Genomic DNA, 20,158 nt, shown 5'->3' on the forward strand with positions numbered 1-20,158 from the left:
GAACTCCCCTTTTATGAGGCTTTCTTATTGTATAAAAACTACGGCGAGCCACTTACAAGCAAGAAGGGGTTTGGTTCTGTTTTGATTGTTTATTTTTGAAGTGTAATAAAAAGCCCATTAACCTCTGCATCCTTGAGTCCTTCATCCCTTGCCTCACCTGACAAGAAGTAACATTACAAATATAATTTGTTTTATACATAAAATCTTTACTAAGACTCTACGACATTTGTCAGTGATAGTGATTTGTCACATATATAATTTGAACATATATAATATGTGGAATGGAGATATATGTCAATATATGATTTTTCTGAAAGCTGTGCATTTATGTTTTTACTCTATATGAGCATATTAGGATATTTCATATATGAGACATATATTATACATACATAAACATATACTGTATAATACATGGGATACATTTATATGTAAAAATATGGAATTGTTCCAATTTCTAATAGGTTTCATATGTTTTAACTTTATATATCGCATATTGATATTTCATACACATTTATTATATTTCCGTATGGGTAGTGGCTGAAGCGTCTGGATTGGACAATGAATATAAATACTGTGACTTTAGATGTGAGTTTACATGGAAAAGTAAGTAATAAGAAGTACATCATTAAGAAAAAAAAAGTTATATTGCTTTAATTTTTTTTGTAACTCTTAATGTGAACTGTATTATTAACTTACCATTGTGTTATTATATATTTCATCAATACATTGAAAATCGGAATTTTGTCATCTTATTTGTATTAATATATTTTATGAACATAAATGTTTGCACTTCTGTGGTTTTAGACTCAGGCCTGGTTGAGCAGGACTTTTATTTTGGTCTTGGTGTGTGACGTCATAAGGCTGCGCCGCGCTCGTGCATCTGTTGTGTTTCGGCTGGAGAAAGGTTTGTGTTTTAAGCGTTTAAAGTGTTTAAAGCGATGCAGAATGAATGATGTATTATTAAATGTAACTGCATTGCTTTATCTAACATGTATCAGCGCTGTGTGAGTAAAGTAACAGAATAAACTCAAGAGTAGCAGAAGAAGCGGCTCTTATGAAAGATCATCTCAGTTACAGTTCAGTTTGTCTGCAGACTCCAAAACTTGTTATTGGATGTTTTCATATAAAGATATGAAGTGTAATAACGCTTACATCAGAAATTACATTACTCGAGATATAAGTTGTTGCCCAAAAGCAGTTTTGAAATGGAAACGATATTTCTCTTTACTTTCAATTGAGAAAGTTGGTCAGTAAGTAATGTTTTTACTGCCAAATACTGTAAAGGAGATTAATGTTAAAATAATGCACATGTATATTATCCATGTAATGAGTTTCTTAACCAGTTTAAAGAAGACTTCTCTCCACAATGTTATTTTAGTAAAATCAAATCTGAAACTCTCATACGTTTATTTTGTAATTGTAAATATTCAGAAGACTTCCAGAAGCAGATATCTGTGGTGGTTTTTGATACATTTGACTAAATAATTAAAATAGGAGAGTCTATGATCCTCTTCATGGACTGTAATACTGGATCTGATATAATTGATGACACATTAATGTTAATTCTTCTTCTTGGGAAGTTTCATATTCATAAAGCTAAAGTAATGCCTATCACTCCTGCATATACATTACAAAATGTAATGTTTAAGATCTGTTGTGCGTATTCCCCAACTTCTGTTTCTTTATTGTTTGTTGTGAAATGGCATTGTATGTTTTGTTGGAAAATTGAAAAAAAAAAAATTATGAGAGGACCGGAGCTTTCGACTCTCGAGTCAATTGAACCGATTGATTCACAGCGAATGATTCAGAGACCCCAGTGAGTCAATGTATAGAAAAATAATGTAGGAACTATACATGTAGAAAATTTTACCTCCGCATCTAAAAACGCCAAATCCGGAAGTGACACAACGGGAGGGAGTGCAGTGAGGAAAACAATGGATATGACTACATGTTCGGTGAAAACCAGAATCTGAATTAAAATGTGTTTGATTTAAGCCTACATTTCAAAAAATTGTGTCAGGAAATGTATTGTTTTTAAGCCTTTCGCACGTACGATCACACAGGTGTAATCAGTCTAGGCTGGTCCCTGGAGCGGATGAGCAAGTGCATCACATGATCAAATGTTGAATTTAGCCAGAGACAGGCGCGCTCAGAACTGTCATATAGCACAACTTTTCAGTGTTTTCAACCACACACTGTTTATTTTAGGTTTCAAACATATAAATTCACATAAGTACTAAAAAAAACAATACATTTAGAGTTTGTAAAATACACACTGATGTCTATGGAAGAGGTAATAATAATCCTTTCCATTATAATTCGACACGTTTTATTCATATCAGATACACATTGTGTTAGTAACTTCAATGTTTACTCTATTCTATTCCCAGTTCACCAGCCACTTACTTTTAAGTATTTCGGGAGAAGTGGATGAATTCACGTGTTGTAAACATAGAGGTTGTAAATCCAACAGATGCGATTCTCTGAACTGCGTCTGCGGCACAAACTAACACGGCGGCGCCCATCGCGCATTCAGCTCAACTAACGCCATCGTTATAAAGGTGTTTAAACAACAATATACTTCCACTTGCATGTATTTGACAATCGGAATATCAGATATTTCATGCCATAGCTAACACATTTGTGAATATTCTGAATAAAAAAGGAAAAAATGACATAAAAGCAGATCATTCATTCAGCGCTGTTGCTGCTGCGGTGTGTCACGTGACAAGCAATGACGCGTCACCATGGAAACGCCGCCCCCCCCCTCTCACAATATAGTTCCCACGCCCCTGTAGTGTGTGCGCGCTGGCTTTAGCGGTGCATTCAAGGGCACTCGTAAAACTGATGTTTGTTGTGACTGCCAGAGTTGTATGCAGGGCGAGCGCGGAGAGGGGAAATCTATATCGTCTATATCGATAGTAATATCTTGAAAGTTCATATCTAGATATAGATACGATAACGATATATCGTTCAGCCCTAATCCAAATGTAGACTGGTCTGTCGGCGCCTATGTCCCGAGATTGCCCTCCTGTACGTCACCTAGCAGCAGCAGCGGCGCGTCAGACACGTTTCTGGTGTGCAAAGACATAGAAAACGACACGCAACAGAAACGCCACGCAGCCAGTGTGTAGCCGGCCGTCTAAGGTGAACGCTACACACCACCTCGTGTTTCGAAGCACATGCAGAAGTGAAGTCCCGTCTCTTCACCTGCACAAAACGCGCCCAGGCAGGTTTCCACTTTTTTTTTAAGGAAACCTGTGGACTCGATGTCCTGACAGGCTGGACACAATACTTTACCATGACAATGATAACTTGAAATAGAAAAACTACAGAAAATACACAGACTCGTCCTGAATACCAACCTATTCTACACTGAGCCAACACAGAGCTCGGCAAACGACTCCCTCTTGTGACGAAATATGACGCCATGTTGGAAAAAAAAAAGGTTTTTTTACAAACAGCCAAGGAAACAGCCAATTTATTTAAACGCCCACGGCTAGGATTGGATAACAGTTTTGCATATTTAATGAGCTTCAGCTCCCCTGTGAGTAGGCTACACTAGGAATTGTTTTGAAAGCCTGTGACAAACGGCAACCGAAATGATTCGTCCCACAGGGCTCGCAAAACATCTGTATCAAACAAACACAATGATTCATCTCTCATCCACCACGATTGATTGGAATGTTATTTTTTTATTACTTGGCCCGCCCAATCGATGGATCGGACTTGGGGCAGATAAATACCTGCGTGCAATCCGCGCAAGCAATGGAAAGCGGCCTTCGTTCGCGCGCCAGTAGTCAAGGGGATTGTCGCTTCTGGCAATGGGTAGTTCAGCTGAATACGTCTCTATTTGTTCTCATACCGCTGACATGCTTAATCTTTGATAGGCAGACGCGTGATAACCGCTCGAACGTGAGTGAAACCTAAGCGCTTGCGCACGGATGGGAGGGGCGGGTGACATTCATTTTCGGTTTACGTTTTTCAGCTGTTTTTTAAATTTCGGTGCACCCCTACCTTTTATATATCAAAAGCTCAAGGGAAAGTTGATTTCTCAGTTCATGACCCCTTTAAAGTGCTAGAGAGGACTCGTGCTCCGCTTGAACTGAGGCGCTACAGCGATCTGTCACGTCACATGTAGGAGCGACAAAACGGCATTTATTCTTTGAATTTCATGATAAAATGGACAGAATTGGAAAGATGATGTTGATTCTTTTTAGAAGTAAAGCAATTTGTGCGATTATTGGATGACAGGCGCTACAGATCATGTTTAGTGTAGGGAAAAACCACAGACCTGCAACCCTGGCTTGAGCTACGGGTGATTCATAGGGTCAAATAGAGACGCTTTTATGTTGCTATTTCTAACTGTCTGCATTATTGTCGAGTTATCTTGCCCTCAATTCAACACGAGACATTTTCTTCACACACAGTATGAATTGCAGTCGGACACGTTTGTTCCGCATCCTTTTGATTGACAGGACACCATCGGCCCTGATCATCGGCTGTTTTAAACAATCAGCAGATGGCCAATGGTGAAAATATTCCGCTACCAATCATTGGCCGATACATCGGTAGTTGAGTTGAATAATAATTTGAATTCTGTAATTTTGAAAAAAAAAAACCTATCCCTCTGACTGACTCCATTACTAGTGCGATGAACTACTGAAATGATTTAGTGTGGATTTATTTTTCTCTCTAGTTAATTATTCTCCTCTTCAACAGGACAAACACACAGAAAAACTCCTGCTGAAGTGACTGAGATCCACATGACACACTGTTATAAAGATGGCGTTTATTAAAGAGGAGAGTGAAGACCTGAAGATTGAAAATGTATTCAGTTTGAAACATGAAGAAACTGAGGAGCAAACAGAGAAAGAGGAGAGTGAAAAACTGAAGATTGAAGAAACATTGAGAGTGAAACGAGAAGAAACTGAGGAACAAACAGGTTGGTTTCATTCTCAAATCTGAACTCTGTCATTTGATCCTTATTAAAATCTCCAGCTCTACAGAAATGAAGGATATTTTATAATATTTAAGGATAATATTTTCCCTTTAATATTTTACTAAAAATCCCCTAAATACTGAGGTGACCAGATTTCTGAAATGGAAAGCGGGGACATTTCCTATTTGAGTGGTCAATCTCATTTGTCATTATCTTTTAAAGAGCACCTATCATGGCATTTAAAATGTTCCAAATATTGTTTTAGAAGTCCCCAACAACAGTTTTGCATGCATGCAATGACAAAAAAGACTTTAGTTTTCTTATAATATGCATTTATTTTTACCTGTTTTGACAGCGATTATCAAATGATTCCTTTAGTGATTCACTTTTCAAAACCCCGCCTTTACGTGACGCTAATCTGCGGTGATTGGTCCGATGACCCAGTCAGTTCTGATTGGTATAGTCTGTGCAGATATTTTCGGAAACGGAACACCCATCAAATTCTTATTGTGACGGTAATTTGTTAATATGTGTCAGGACTCAGGAGTTATGAATATGAAAACCGCGTCGGTACCTTTTGATTGTAATATGAGCCTCAGCTGATCTCATTCATAAAAAAACTCCTCTATTCTCCTCACGAAGACTCGCGACAAATCAACATCCCTCAGGGCTTTTAGTTCAAAAGTGTGCAGATGAGGAGACATTTTGATAGATTCTCATATGTCTGTGTCAAATTTCTAAACAGAGGAGTATTTTTTATTCAATACTTCCTCAAAATGCGCAGATATAGCCTAATCATGAGCGATTGAGTCTCTTATGTGTTGTTTCCAATTCATACTGGCAGCCGGAGGGCGCTCTGTGCACATGTAGTCCATATATGGTACAGACAGACGAAGAAGATACCATGTGCCATAATAGAAGTCCATAATAAAAGCTTCCTGAGATCGCGAAACATGCAGACATTTGAAGACTAATAAACACACAATCGCGACGATGTATGGTTTGTCTTCAAGCCACTTAGTCTTCAAATGCTCATCCTTGGGCAGATGAAAAAAGTTTGCTTTTGAGTGGCACTTCAGAACACAGCGTCTCGTCGCCATGATGTTTTCTAGTTTTCACTGGCGTCTTGGAGCGCATTAAGTGGGCGTATCGTATTCAAATACATTTACATTTAGTCATTTAGCAGACGCTTTTATCCAAAGCGACTTACAAATGAGAGCAAAAGAAGCAACTAGAACAGTCAAGGGCAACAGTATGCAAGTGCTGTAGCAGGTCTCAGTTAATCTAGCTCAGAACACACAGGACTTTTTTATTTTTTAAATAAATTAGACAGACAGAAAATGAATAGAATGATAAGTGCTATTCTTGATTGGTCAGGTGCTGCTGGAAGAGATGTGTATTTAGGTGTTTTTTGAAAATGGTTACAGACTCGGCCGCACGAATTGAGATAGGCAGGTCATTCCACCAGGTGGGAACAGCCCAGGAAAAGCTCAGTGAGAGCGATTTCATGCCTCTCTGGTATGGCACCACAAGGCGTCGTTCACTAGCAGAACGTAAGTTCCTGGAGGGTGTGTAAGTCTGAACGAGCGAGTTTAGGTATATTGGTGCAGAGCCAGTGGTTGCTTTGTAGGCGAGCACCAGTGCCTTGAATTTGATGCGAGCGGCTATTGGTAGCCAGTGCAGACTGATGAAGAGAGGCGTGACGTGAGCTCTCTTCGGCTCATTAAAGACCAACCTCGCCGCTGCATTCTGGATCAGTTGTAAGGGTTTGATAGTGCATGCCGGAAGGCCCGCTAGAAGAGCATCACAGTAGTCCAGTCTGGAGAGAACAAGAGCTTGGACCAGTAGTTGTGTGGCATGCTCTGATAGGAAGGGTCTAATCTTCCTAATGTTGTATAATGCAAATCTACAGGATCGGGTTGTTGCAGTAATGTGGTCAGTGAATTTTAGCTGATCATCAATCACAACTCCAAGGTTCCTGGCTGTCCTGGACGGAGTTATGGTTGATGAACCTAGCTGAATGGAGAGATTGTGGTGAAGTGCTGGGTTGGCAGAGACAACAAGAAGTTCTGTCTTTGCAAGGTTAAGTTGAAGGTGATGTTCCTTCATCCAGGCAGAAATGTCTGTTAGGCAGGCAGCGATACGAACATCAACTGATGGATCATCTGGTTGAAATGAGAAGTATAGTTGAGTGTCGTCTGCATAGCAGTGATAGGAAAAGCCATGTTTCTGAATGACCGATCCCAGTGATGACATGTAGATGGAGAAGAGAAGTGGTCCAAGCACTGAGCCCTGTGGAACTCCAGTAGCTAGATGATGTGACTTAGACACTTCACCTCTCCATGACACCCTGAAGGACCTACCTGAGAGGTAAGACTTGAACCACTGGAGAGCGGTTCCTGAGATGCCCGACTTTATTAGAGTTGACAGGAGGATCTGGTGGTTAACTGTGTCAAAAGCAGCAGACAAATCCAGTAAGATAAGTACTGTGGATTTGGAAGCTGCTCTTGCCTGTCTGAGTGCCTCCGTAACCGAGAGCAGGGCAGTCTCAGTTGAGTGCCCGCTTTTGAAGCCGGATTGATGTCCAGGAGGTTGTTCTGTTCAAGAAACGTAGACAGCTGGTTAAACACCACTCGCTCAAGTGTCTTTGCAATGAAAGGAAGAAGGGATACCGGTCTGTAGTTTTCTAAAAGTGCTGGGTTTAGAGAGGGTTTCTTAAGCAGTGGGGTTACCCGAGCCAGCTTAAATGCTGTGGGGAAGGTCCCGGTGTGAAGAGAGGTGTTGACAATGTGAGTGAGTGCAGGAGTAACAGAAGAAGAAATGGCCTGATGGGGAGGTGGGTGGGGATAGGATCAAGCGGACAGGTAGTGGGATGATTGGATAGGATGAGTTTGGAGACATCTGCTTCGGAGAGCAGAGAGAAGGAGGGAAGCGTGTGTGTGATGGTTGTTGAGATGTGTGTGTCAGTTTGTGGTGTGGACAATTGACTGCTGATGGAGGAGGTTTTGTTTGTGAAAAATGATGCAAAGTCATCAGCTGTAAGAGTTAATGAAGGAGGGGGAGGAGGAGGAAAAAGGAGCGAAGAGAATGTTTTGTAAAGTGCACTAGAGTCAGAGCAGTTGTTGATTTTGTTGTGGTATTATGTAGTTTTAGCAGTGGAGACATTAATAGAGAATGAAGCAAGAAGAGACTGATACAGGGTTAGGTCAGTAGCGTTTTTAGTTTTGCGCCACTTCCTCTCTGCCGCCCGGAGTCCAGAGCGATGTTCGCGGAGAACATCAGACAGCCAGGGGGCAGAGGGGGTGGTGCGGGCTGGCCTGGATGAAAGGGGACAGAGGTTGTCTAAGCAAGATGTTAGAGTGGAGCAAAGAGTGTCAGTAGCACTGTTAGTGTCTAGTGCTGAGAACTGAGCAGGTGGAGGGAGTGAGGATGAAACCATAGTGGATAGACGGGAGGGGGAGAGCGAGCGTAGATTACGCCGAAAGGTGATCTGCGGAGGAGTGTGTGTTGTGTCAGGAGTCAGTATGAGGTTAAGAGTGATGAGAAAGTGATCTGAGGTGTGCAGTGGAGTAACTAAAGTGTTGTTTGTGGAGCAATAGCGCGTGTAGATAAGGTCCAGATGGTTACCTGATTTGTGAGTAGCTGTAGTAGATACTCGCATTAGGTCAAATGAGGTCAGAAGAGTGGTGAAGTCTGCAGCCTGGGGTACCAGAGGAGTGCCATCCTCGGGGAAGTGAGAGAGGAAAATATCCAATTCCTCTAAGAAGTTACCCAGTTGACCTGGAGGGCGATAAATAACTACAACATGGATTTTAGCAGGATGAGTAATAGTGATTGAGTGTGATTCAAATGAGCGGTTGCCAGATAGAGAAGGAATGGGCTCAAATTTCCAATCATTTGAGATGAGCAAACCAGTACCTCCACCCCTCCCAATCAAGTGCCTTGTCGTGTCCTTGCTCGAGTGGAGTCGCGCAGAGTAGAGTCGAATGGTCTTTACACTCCTCGGTCTTCACACGATGAGGGCTTCACAGGAGGGCTGCCGTGGAGAACCGCTCACTTATACTCACGTTAATTGTCCTTATTGAATACAGATGGCTACTCCCAGTGAAAGGTCACGTGACTAACAAACTTTCAACAAACAGACAACCAACTACAGCACACAGACAACGTTCTGACTAACAGCTGAACTACAGATCACTTAAGAAAATGTAAACAGTACTCACAGACTAGTTGTTCTCCCTGAAGTTCTAGTTGTTCTCCCTGAAGTTCGATTGCTTCTCTCAAATAACTAGACAAGTTGACGTCATCTAGTCAGAGAAAAAGCTTCGGTCTTCTAACGATTCTTAAAAATGACTCAGAGTCGACTCTTACTTTTGAAAGAAAATAACTATGTATAGGGTGCACTGTCATATTTCAAACTTTGCAGGATGTTTTTGTTCACTTAGATCTATGTTACACACTACATGAAAGGTAAATTTCAAAATTCCATGATAGGTGCTCTTTAATTAAAAAACAGGGACAATATATTTTTGAATGTTTGTTGTTGTTGTGTTATATATTATATTATTATTATTATTAAAATTAATAATTATTATGATTTAGTCTGATTATTAGGATTTTTGGTCTGATTTGAAAAAATTCAATGCACCCGCAAAAACAAAACAATAAACAATGAAAACAACTAATAGAAGCCTAACCATTGTAAATAACAAGCAGTTCAAAACAATACAGGGAGTGCAGAATTATTAGGCACGTTGATTTTCTGATCATATTTTTTTTCCAGGCACATTTGACCAATTTCAAACCACAGTAATCCTAATAACTACTATTGATTTAGTATTTAATAATGTATAAGTGATATATAATTGTTCATGAAGGCTGGAAATGAAAATCACCTTATATTCAGGTGTGCAGAATTATTAGGCATGTTTTCTTTTACAGATAAATTGAGCCAAAAAAGAGATTTAACTCAGACTGAAAAGTCAAAAAGTATTAAATGCCCATGAGAAGGATGCAATACTAATGCAATACTAGACATTGCAGTTAAGGCATGACCATTGGACAGTGAAATGCTAGTTGGGTCAGCAGGATCTGACAAAAACAGGTGGTGAAGAAAAGACACCTGTTAACTGCAAAAGAATTAAGAATTAAGGTGAAGAATTAAGGGTGAAACCATCAGGAACCCTTTAGTCTCCAGCGCCACCATTTTCCAAAGCTGCAACCTACCTGGAGTCTCCAGAAGTGCAAGGTGTCAGGATCTCAGAGACTTCAGTTAGGTAAAGAATCCTAAAAAATGACCCCCACTAGATAAGAATCACAAGCTGAAGTGTTGTTAAATACACGAAGAAGGTTTTTTTATAGGCTTTATGGACAGATAGGTTGAGAGTGACTCTTGAAGGACCAGCACCACATCCTCTAGTACCACTGTTTGAAGAATTCATCTTCCAGAATCTGGCAGTACGTTTTGGGAGTTCATTTTTAGTCCATCTCTGCAAAACGGACTTCAGGATGGACTAAATCCTGTCAGGATCTCAGAGACTTCAGTTAGGTAAAGAATCCTAAAAAATGACCCCCACTAGAAAAGAATCATAAGCTGAAGTGTTGTAAAATACATGAAGCCTGCTTTTTTATAGGCTTTATAGGTTTTATAGGTTGAGTTTTAGGTTTTAAATCCTGTTGCAGCTTTGGAAAATGCGTGCGTGCGTGCGATCCCTTTAGACATAGGCTGTCAGTCTCTGTTCAGGATAAATTGATTCACGGAAATTTGTGGTCTTCTTTTTAATATGTGGCTCCAGTATCGCTAGCAAAGCACCAAACTGAGTCACTGACATTCTAAAGTAAACTTTGAATCGGCCTGGATAATCCCGCAACGCTCCTTGATGAGCTGGAACTCTCCTTCCTCTCTACGCAATTGCAGAAGTGGATGGACCCAATATTTCCTCATTTTTTTTAAGAGAGAGGACAAAAAAAATCATCCTCACTACTTGAAGACGGCATTTTGTGTTGTTTTGCGGTTTTTTCCGTAACGCATTCATTAATACACATCAGACTCAGTGTGCAAGGTCTCTGTGCGTGACGAATTTTTCGGATCACGAATACGAAAAAATGCATGCGATAATTTCGGACTCAGTGTGCAAAGGCCTTAACTCTTTGGTAGATTATACATTTATAATACGTTACTACTAGTACTGTTACTACTAATAAAACCGATCTCTGGGGGCCCCAAAAGTGTGTGGGCCCTTAGAATCGTCCTAACTTTCCCCCCCTTAGCTACGCCCCTGTTTACATTATTTGCTGTATCTGGCAGTAACAGCAAATTTTTCCTCTTGGGCGAGCCCATTCGCTCACAGCTTACCCCGCTCATTAAATCCCTCATATGCCAGCGAACCAATGAGAACGCAGGACAGGGATGACGATACATAACAACAGAGCGGAGGCACCAAAGCTGCTGTGGGTCCGCATACCCAGAACTGCAGATTTGAAGAAAATTGCCATTGTTTGGCAAATAAATAAATAAATGACAGAGAGTTACATGGGTATTACTAAGATTTATAATGTGAGCTTTATGTTACACCTAAAACAAGGGAATTTATAGTAATTTACTTTTATATAGTAATTTGCAGCTTATATATATTAGGGATGTACCGACACCATTTTTTTAAGGACAGAGTATGAGTACAGATTTTTTTTCTGGTACTTGGCGATGCAGATACTTATACATTATACTTTTTATTTTATTTTTTGTGATGAATGAGGCAGTTTTCAAGCACAACACAGTGAGACTAATGAATGTAGGACAGATTCTTTATTATTAGAGTTAGGGTTTATATTGCACACGTAATTAACACTCTTTGCCTCTCGGTGCAATCTGGTTGCTGGTGTTTTCAGCGTTTATAAGTTAACAGTCTCTCGTTGACTTGATCATCCATTTAGCTGTTCTGAGTGTTTTTTCCCCTCAAAGTTGTTATACTCTCTGCCCCTCGGTTTTCACTGGTTACCTGGCAGTCTGAAGCCACTCGTCAGCTGACGCAGGTGCAGCGAAACCCTACCTTTTAGGATGTCTAGTTCAGGCACGGCATCACTATGCCACATCAGAGCAACGTTTCCGTGGCATGTTACAGCTCAGTCACAGCCCCCTCAAAGACCTCATGTTACTGAGGATGCTACAGTTTTCCGGCCACCTCATCGACAGTTGCCAGGAGGACCCCATCAGCGTCCCAGCGCAACCACTAAAAAGCGCACACATAAAGCCTGAGATACTCAGGCCGTTGTGCAATCGTTTTACTATAGAACTATAGAGCTGGAGTACTGGAGGACCAACACATCAGACCCCTGGGTTTTGACGACTCTGAGCAGGGGATATACTCTACAGTTTCAATGCCGGCCTCCCAGGTTTTCAAGAATTGTTCCTATGGTCGTAAGTTCACGCAGTGGTTCTCTGTCAGGAAATGTGTTCACTGTTACAGAATAATAAATTTTAATAATAAATTTTATTTGTACTGCACTTTACATTTGGAACAAAAAAACACTTTACAGAAGGGAACCATAGACAGAGTTCATACCCTCATTCAGGGAGACTGGTTCTATTCAATGTATCTTCTTTCTCCCAAGAAGGACGTTGGTTTCCAACCTGTCGACCTGAAAGATGCATACTTTCACGTCACGATTGAAACACAGAAACTTTCTGTGATGAACAACAGTTTCCTGAATCAATCCTACCAGTTCAAAGTGCTACCAACTGGCTTCCTTGTGCCCCCACGAGACGGCAGGCTGCGCAAGACTCCAGACTGCTTTTGAGACGTGCAGAAGTTGTGCTTTTCCATGAACATGAAAAAAGAGCTGTCCGATTCCAACACAGACCACTACGTTCATAGGAATGACCCTGAATTCCCACCTAATGTCTGCCTCCCTGTCTAAGGAATGTGTGACAAACATTTTGCAACTTTTGACTCGCTTTCACCCGGGTGTGTCTTTGCAGTATGAGGTGGTCCTACAACTAATAGGAATGTTAATGGCGGCTACAGTGGTGATTCCCCTGGGTTTACTCCACCTCAGACCACTCCAGTTATGGAACAACAGTTTGTGGCTAGATCCCACCAGACATTGGCATCGACTGATTGTAGTTTCTCACCGTTGCATACGTGCGTCGAGGCGGTGGAGACAGGTAGTTTCTGAAGGGAGGAGTGTCCTGTTGTTCCCTCTTGCCTCTTACTTCCCTCTCGGGAGTTGGTCACGACAGATACTTCCCACAGGATGGGGGACAGCATGGAATCGGAGGGGTATTTGTAGGCACTGGACACTGACCATGGGAGACATTACACAGGATTTCTGTAACGTGACATGCTGAGCATCTTCAGCTTTTTTCAATGTTTACTGGACGAGTGTACATTGCTGTGATTTCTGCATATAATGTTCCAGTTGGTGGATCTCCTCTTGGATCTCACAGTCTTGTCTGCAGTTTTCTGAAGGGTGCACACTGTCTGAACCTTGCTCTGAATCCTTACTTTCCTGCGAATTGTGCTTGCATTGGTTGCTGGATGTCTTGAAGTGTTATGTGAACTCTACTGCTCAATTTAGACCGTATACTGCTCAATTTTACATCAGGTGGGTGGCATTCCTCATGACTATGTTAGTATGTGTCATGCAGTAGTGATTACACTGCCTCTGGTGGTCAGAAGGAATGAAAACAAATGCTAGTGTTGGACTTGGCATCAATTCCTCAAGTCCACGTGTTCGCTGAATGAGGAGAGCAGAAACAAAATATAGTTTAACTGTTTAATATTTAGTTAAGTCAGATGAAGAAATCATAAAGAGCTCTGGGTCACAACTGTCCCTGATTACACAAAACTATGTGAGTCTTAATGTTCAGGCAGTCTGTAACTGCTCGCCTGTCCCTCGACCCAACATTTATCCACAAAATTAATAATATTAATCAAATGACTCAAAATGATCAAATGTCAGATGAATTTCTGGTCGTGTGCTTCGTTTGCAACATTCCACTCCGTCATAATTTTCACTCTGCACACAAAAACTGCTTCCTTTGTTACGACACACAGAGAGTTGTCACACGGCAATTTTAGCCCCATGACAAACATTGACCCGTCATACATACCAACAGCCTATGTCTATCACTCTGGTCACACGCTTCAACAGAAAGTACATACTTTTCTTACACCTTATATTCTTAATGCATAAATCATTTCATAAGCTTTCAATTCCCATTATCTTCAATTAACTATGTTAATGATTAATTTCTACAAGCATTGTTAGCAATAATCACAAACAAATATTTTATCATCATCACTAGTTACGCATTTGTAACTGTGGTTCTTTGAGTTCTAGGTTAATGCCAGAGGCAGTTTCAACCCCAAATCAGAAAAAGTTGGGACAGTATGGAAAACGCAAAAAAAAAGAAAAAAGAAGTGATTTCTAAATTTACTTTGACTTGTATTTCATTGCATACAATATGAACACAAAATATTTAATGTTTTGTCTGGTCAACTTCATGTCATTTGTAAATATGCATCCTTACCTGTCATTCAGGCCTGCAACACATTTAAAAAAAAGTTGGGACAGTAAAGCATTTACCACTTTGTAATGTTGTCATTCCTTTTCGCAACACTTAAAAGACGTTTAGGGACTGAAGACTGAAAAAAGTTGGGACAGGAGCAATTTAGGGCTAGTAATGAGGTAAAATGGTTAAATAATGATGTGATTTGAAACAGGTGATGTCAACAGGTGATTGTAATTATGATTTGGTACAAAAGCAGCATCCAAGAAAGGTCTAATCCTTTAGGAGCAAAGATGGGCCGAGGATCGCCAGTTTGCCAACAAATACGTGAGAAAATTATTGAAATGTTTAAAAACAATGTTCCTCAAAGAAAAATAGGAAGAGATTTGGATATTTCACATTCAACAGTGCATAACATAATTAAAAGATTCAAGGAATCTGGAGGAATTTCAGTGCGTAAAGGACAAGGGCGCAAGCCTAAGCTGAACAACCGTGATCTCCGATCCCTCAGGCAGCACTGCATCAAGAATCGTCATTCATCTATAAGCGATATCACCACATGGGCTCAGGACTACTTTGGCAAACCTTTGTCAAGTACCACAATATGTAGTTACATCCACAAATGCCAGTTAAAACTGTACTGTGCCAAAAGGAAGCCCTATGTTAACAGTGTCCAGAAGCGCCGTCGACTTCTCTGGGCTCGGGGATGGGCCATCACACAGTGGAAACGTGTACTGTGGTCAGATGAATCAGTATTTCAGGTATTTTTTGGGAGGAATGGACGCCGTGTGCTCCATTCCAAAGAAGAAAAGGATCATCCAGACTGTTACCAGCTACAAGTCCAAAAGCCAGGGTCTGTCATGGTATGGGGTTGTGTCAGTGCCCTTGGCAAAGGTAACTTGCACTTCTGTGAAGGCACCATTAATGCTGAAAAGTACATAGAGATTTTGGAGCATAATATGCTGCCTTCAAGAAGACATCTTTTCCAGGGATGTCCATGCATAGTCCAACAAGACAATGCAAAACCACATTCTGCACACATTACAAAGTCCTGGCTGCGGAGGAAGAGGGTACGGGTACTTGACTGGCCTGCCTGCAGTCCCGACCTGTCTCCAATAGAGAATGTGTGGAAGCGCAAAATGCGACAACGAAGCCCCCGTACTGTTGCCCACCTTAAGACTTGTTTGCAGGAAGAATGGGACAAAATTACACCTGAAACACTTCATCACTTGGTGTCTTCAGTCCCTAAACGTCTTTTAAGTGTTGTGAAAAGGAATGACATTACAAAGTGGTAAATGCTTTACTGTCCCAACTTTTTTTTAAATGTGTTGCAGGTCTGAATGACAGGAAAGGATGCATATTTACAAATGACATGAAGTTGACCAGACAAAACATGAAATATTTTGTGTTCATATTGTCTGCAATGAAATACAAGTCAAAGTAAATTTAGAAATCACTTCTTTCTTTGTTTTTTTTTGCGTTTTCCTTACTGTCCCAACTTTTTCTGATTTGGGGTTGTACATGCGTAACTAGCATTCGTCTGGAAGCGGACCGAGACCCATCTTGTTTGGTGCGCACCAAGGTTCGGATGGCAGCGTTCAGAAATGTTTCACACATCTTTGAATCTTTGAAATCTTTGATCCAATATGCCACAGCAGAATTTATATTCACATTGTAGACGTGATAGAAGCAAGTGAACCTGCATTCTATTAAACGCTGAGGTGAAATCAATAAAAAGTTCCCTTACGTAAGAGTCCTGAACATGCTTTACAATAAAATCAATTAAAGTAATTGTGGCATACTCTGTCCCCCTGTATGGTCTATATATAAACTGCAATGCATTTAAAATAATACTCACTGAAGACAGAACATGATTACTTACAATTCTTCCCATACATTTTGCCAGGATAGAAGTCAGTGCAACTGGTCTAAAATTGTCAGGTAGTGTTTCCCTGATGTTTTAGGCATGGGTATTATTGTAGATATTTTCCACATACTGTGTGCTTAATAAGTAATCTCTGACTTTTGTGAATGCAACCAGGAATCCCTCCAAGAACTGAGTTTGGCACCCCTGGCGTATATGATCCAGTATACATGTTATTAGTTTTAATGTTTTGTGTGTCTAAATGTCTGTTGCTTTGTGGCACTAAACTGGGATTAACTTTTATGTTTTTTTGTTTTTTTTTGCTTTAGACCTGATGGTGTTGAAAGAGAGTCAAGATCTGAATAAAATAGAAGAGAAAGGTCAGGACAGGAAACATCATAATTTTATAACTGATGAAAAATATTTTTGTTCCTCACAGACTAAAAAAACAACCTCACGTAAAAGGGCTCAAAAGACAGGAACTATAGGTGATTTCACCTGTCATCTGTGTGGACTAAGTTTCAAAAAGCATGGAAACCTCGAAGTCCACATGAGAGTTCACACTAGAAGGAAGCTTTACCCCTGCCAACAATGTGGAGTAACTTTCAATCAACAAGGAACCCTTAAAATCCACATGAGAATTCACACTGGAGAGAAGCCTTACAACTGCCAACAGTGTGGATTAACTTTCACTCAAATAGGAAACCTTAAAGTTCATATGAAAATTCACACTGGAGAGAAGCCTTACACCTGCCAACAGTGTGGAAAGAGTTTCAGGCAAAAGGGAAACCTTAAAAGGCACATGAGAATTCACACTGGAGAGAGCCCTTTCACAAGCCAACAGTGTGGAAAGAGTTTCAGGCAAAAGGGAAACATTAAAAGGCACATGAGAATTAACTTTGGAGAGAGCCCTTTCACAAGCCAACAGTGTGCAAAGAGTTTCAGGCAAAAAGGAAACCTTAATAACCATATGATAACTCACACAGAAGAGAGCCATTTCACCTGCCAACAGTGTGGAAAGAGTTTCAGGCAAAAGGGAAACCTTAAAAGGCACATGAGAATTCACTTTGGAGAGAGCCCTTTCACCTGCCAACAGTGTGGAAAGAGTTTCACTCAGAAAGGAACCTTTAAAGTCCACATGAACATTCACCATAGAAATGACCCTTACACCTGTCCTCACTGTGGAGACGGTTTCAGTCAAGATGGAAACCTTAAAGTCCACATGAGAATTCATTCTGGGGAGAAGTAGAATAAAGGAAACATTTGTACTTTCCAAAAGTATTTATATGTAAAACTGATTTAGAAGCTGAACATACTCCCATTAGTGTTTATGCAAACACAAGTGTGTCAGACTGACTTCGCGTACTAATAAGCTCATGAGATCATGTTAGATGCATAACTTGTAACAGGAAGATCTGTAAGTGATATGAAACATGTTTATGTGTGATAGTTTAGACTTTAGATTAGGGGATGCAGAAAGCATTGTATAATGATTTATTCATGTGTTACACATCATGTATAACAGGTGTTGAACACTTTAGTTTGTGCTGCAATGTAAGTGCTGACTGGTGAGGGTACAGCCATCTGTCTTTTCTGACACATGGACTCTTTAACCTCTGTGCACCTGATGTGATCTTCAGTGGAAGGTAAAAACTGTTCACATTATCACTAGATCCCACACTGAACCCAAGTCTGTGCTGATGAGTGAAATTATTTACATTAAAAGGTGCCATAGAATGCATTGATACAATATTTTAAATTGTTCTCTGATGTCTACATAGAAGGGATGTGACTTTGATAAGGGCAAATACTCCAGATACAGTTTTACATGTCCATTTAAAACCCTAGAAATTGTCCCTAGTAGGGTTGGGAACCGAGAACCGGTTCTTATGCAGAACCGAAACTGATTTTTGAAAAATACCAGAACCGCGCGAAATTCCTAAGTTTCGGTTCCGAAAACGGTTCTGGTGCAATGTGTGTGCGAAGCGCTGGAAGCGTATCCTTTCATAGCGAGTGACAGCCAGTGTTGCCAACTCCGTGATTTTCCCGCTTTCCCGTTTTCCACTGTTGCCGCGGGCTGTGTTTCATGTCCGCGGGTTGAAACGATTGTGCAATTGTGCGGGTTTTGTTGTGAAAACCTGGCAACCCTGGCTCACCTCATCATGAATATTAATTACGTTGCCTGCCGCTTCCAGGAGGGCAACGCAGTTCAGCACTGAAAGCCCTCGCGCTACACATTTACGGTTTTGCGTCAGATATTTTCTCGTTGACCACCAGCATAGCGAAGAGAAAGTCACAAGTATGGATTCATTTCCAAAGAATGAATGATAATGAAGCAAAATGTAACACGTGAAAAGTTAATAACATGCAAAGGAGGCTGCACTAGCAATTTGACAAAACATTTGCTACAGCACAGAGTGCCACAGGCTTATACCAGATTTATAGTGAAAGGTCTATATATATAGCCTATATATATATATATATTTGTCAACCGTTGAGTCACCATGGTTTAGGTAAGCGTTTAGGCACAATTAGGCTACCTTTGTAATGCTGAATTGCAATTTATTATTTACAAGTTCACTGAATAACTGAATTACTATTAAATGAATATATAACTAATTAATAAATATAACTAATAAATATAATTTATAACTTGGTTTTATTCAGAGACAGAGAGATAAAATGTAATAAGACAATTTGAGAGGTGTTCATTTGAAAAAAAATGTGTTGCAAGAATGGCTTAATTAATACTGTAATATATGTACAGTACAGGACTTTTTTGACATTGCCAACCTGTAAATAAATTTTAGAGCAAGTAATAAACACAAAATGGATTGTTTGAGTTGCGTATTGTGCCTTTTTCCTTTACCACTATTTGTTTAATAATTTTAATGGAACCGGAACCGGAATCGTTAGGCGGAACCGGAACCGGAACCGGAAAATTTCTCACGATTCCCAACCCTAGTCCCTAGAATGAAATGGGCTGTTATTGCCTTATTTGTAAGGGTCATGAATAATAATGTTGAGCTCTGCTCTGATTGGCTCATTTCAGTAGCTCACACAAGCAGTTATTCAGCAAACACAATCGCAAACAGCACAAGTGAGTCGTGACAGAACAGACCGACAGAGACTTGAAGCAGAAAATCTCAAACGGAGATTGCTGAAATGCAGCTTGTTTATTGCTGTTTTCAGATCTTCAGAATCTGCAAGCATGAACGCTCAAACGCTCCTCTTTTTCCCCCTGACAAAACCAAAGAATGTTTTTTGTTTAAGTTTTTATTTTTTAAACCACATTTTAGTCTCGTATTTTTTCGTCAACGATATTGCTTATATAGTTACAATAATCGTTAAAGGACGTTTGTGTCGTCTCGTTTTGTCTTAGTCATGGAGAAAAGGTTTTCAATGAACATTTTTCGTCATATTTTCGCTAACGAAATTGACACTAGTCAGAGCAACTGAACAACTTTGAATTCAATTGTTGCGGTATCCTGTTATAGATAAACATCCACCATTCCTGTTGACAGTTCTGTTCTGTGGGAAGGCTATGAAAAGTGCTCACATCCCCATGTACAGCCTGGGACATAACATTTGTATCCATGATCTGCCGTTTTCACTTTATTGTCCTCATCTTCACAATACATGCAGAACTTCTGTTGAATCGGTGCAGGTCCGCATTAAAGGTCCCATGGCATGGCATTTTTCTATTATTTTATAGTGTTTCCTGAGGTGTACTTATATTGTTAGTATGATTTTTACATCATAAAATGTCATAATTTAGAAATAAAAGGCATTTTTTCTATACTGCTGTTTGCCCTGTGACTGAATGCCCTGTTTCAAGAGG

The 20,158-nt window shown here is 40.3% G+C and overlaps 1 protein-coding gene across 1 annotated transcript; it reads left to right on the forward strand.

Moving 5' to 3' along the window:
- Positions 1-837: 837 nt before the first annotated feature.
- LOC307126574 (uncharacterized protein) lies at positions 838-18,063 on the forward strand. Its single transcript, XM_079817169.1, has 3 exons — positions 838-904; positions 4,723-4,945; positions 16,647-18,063. The coding sequence occupies exons 2-3, from the start codon at positions 4,786-4,788 to the stop codon at positions 17,564-17,566; spliced, it is 1,080 nt and encodes a 359-aa protein (XP_079673295.1). The 5' UTR covers positions 838-904; positions 4,723-4,785; the 3' UTR covers positions 17,567-18,063.
- Positions 18,064-20,158: the final 2,095 nt, after the last annotated feature.

Source organism: Gobio gobio (assembly GCF_949357685.1).
Source record: "Gobio gobio genome assembly, chromosome: 5".
NCBI classification, from domain to species: Eukaryota; Metazoa; Chordata; class Actinopteri; order Cypriniformes; family Gobionidae; genus Gobio; species Gobio gobio.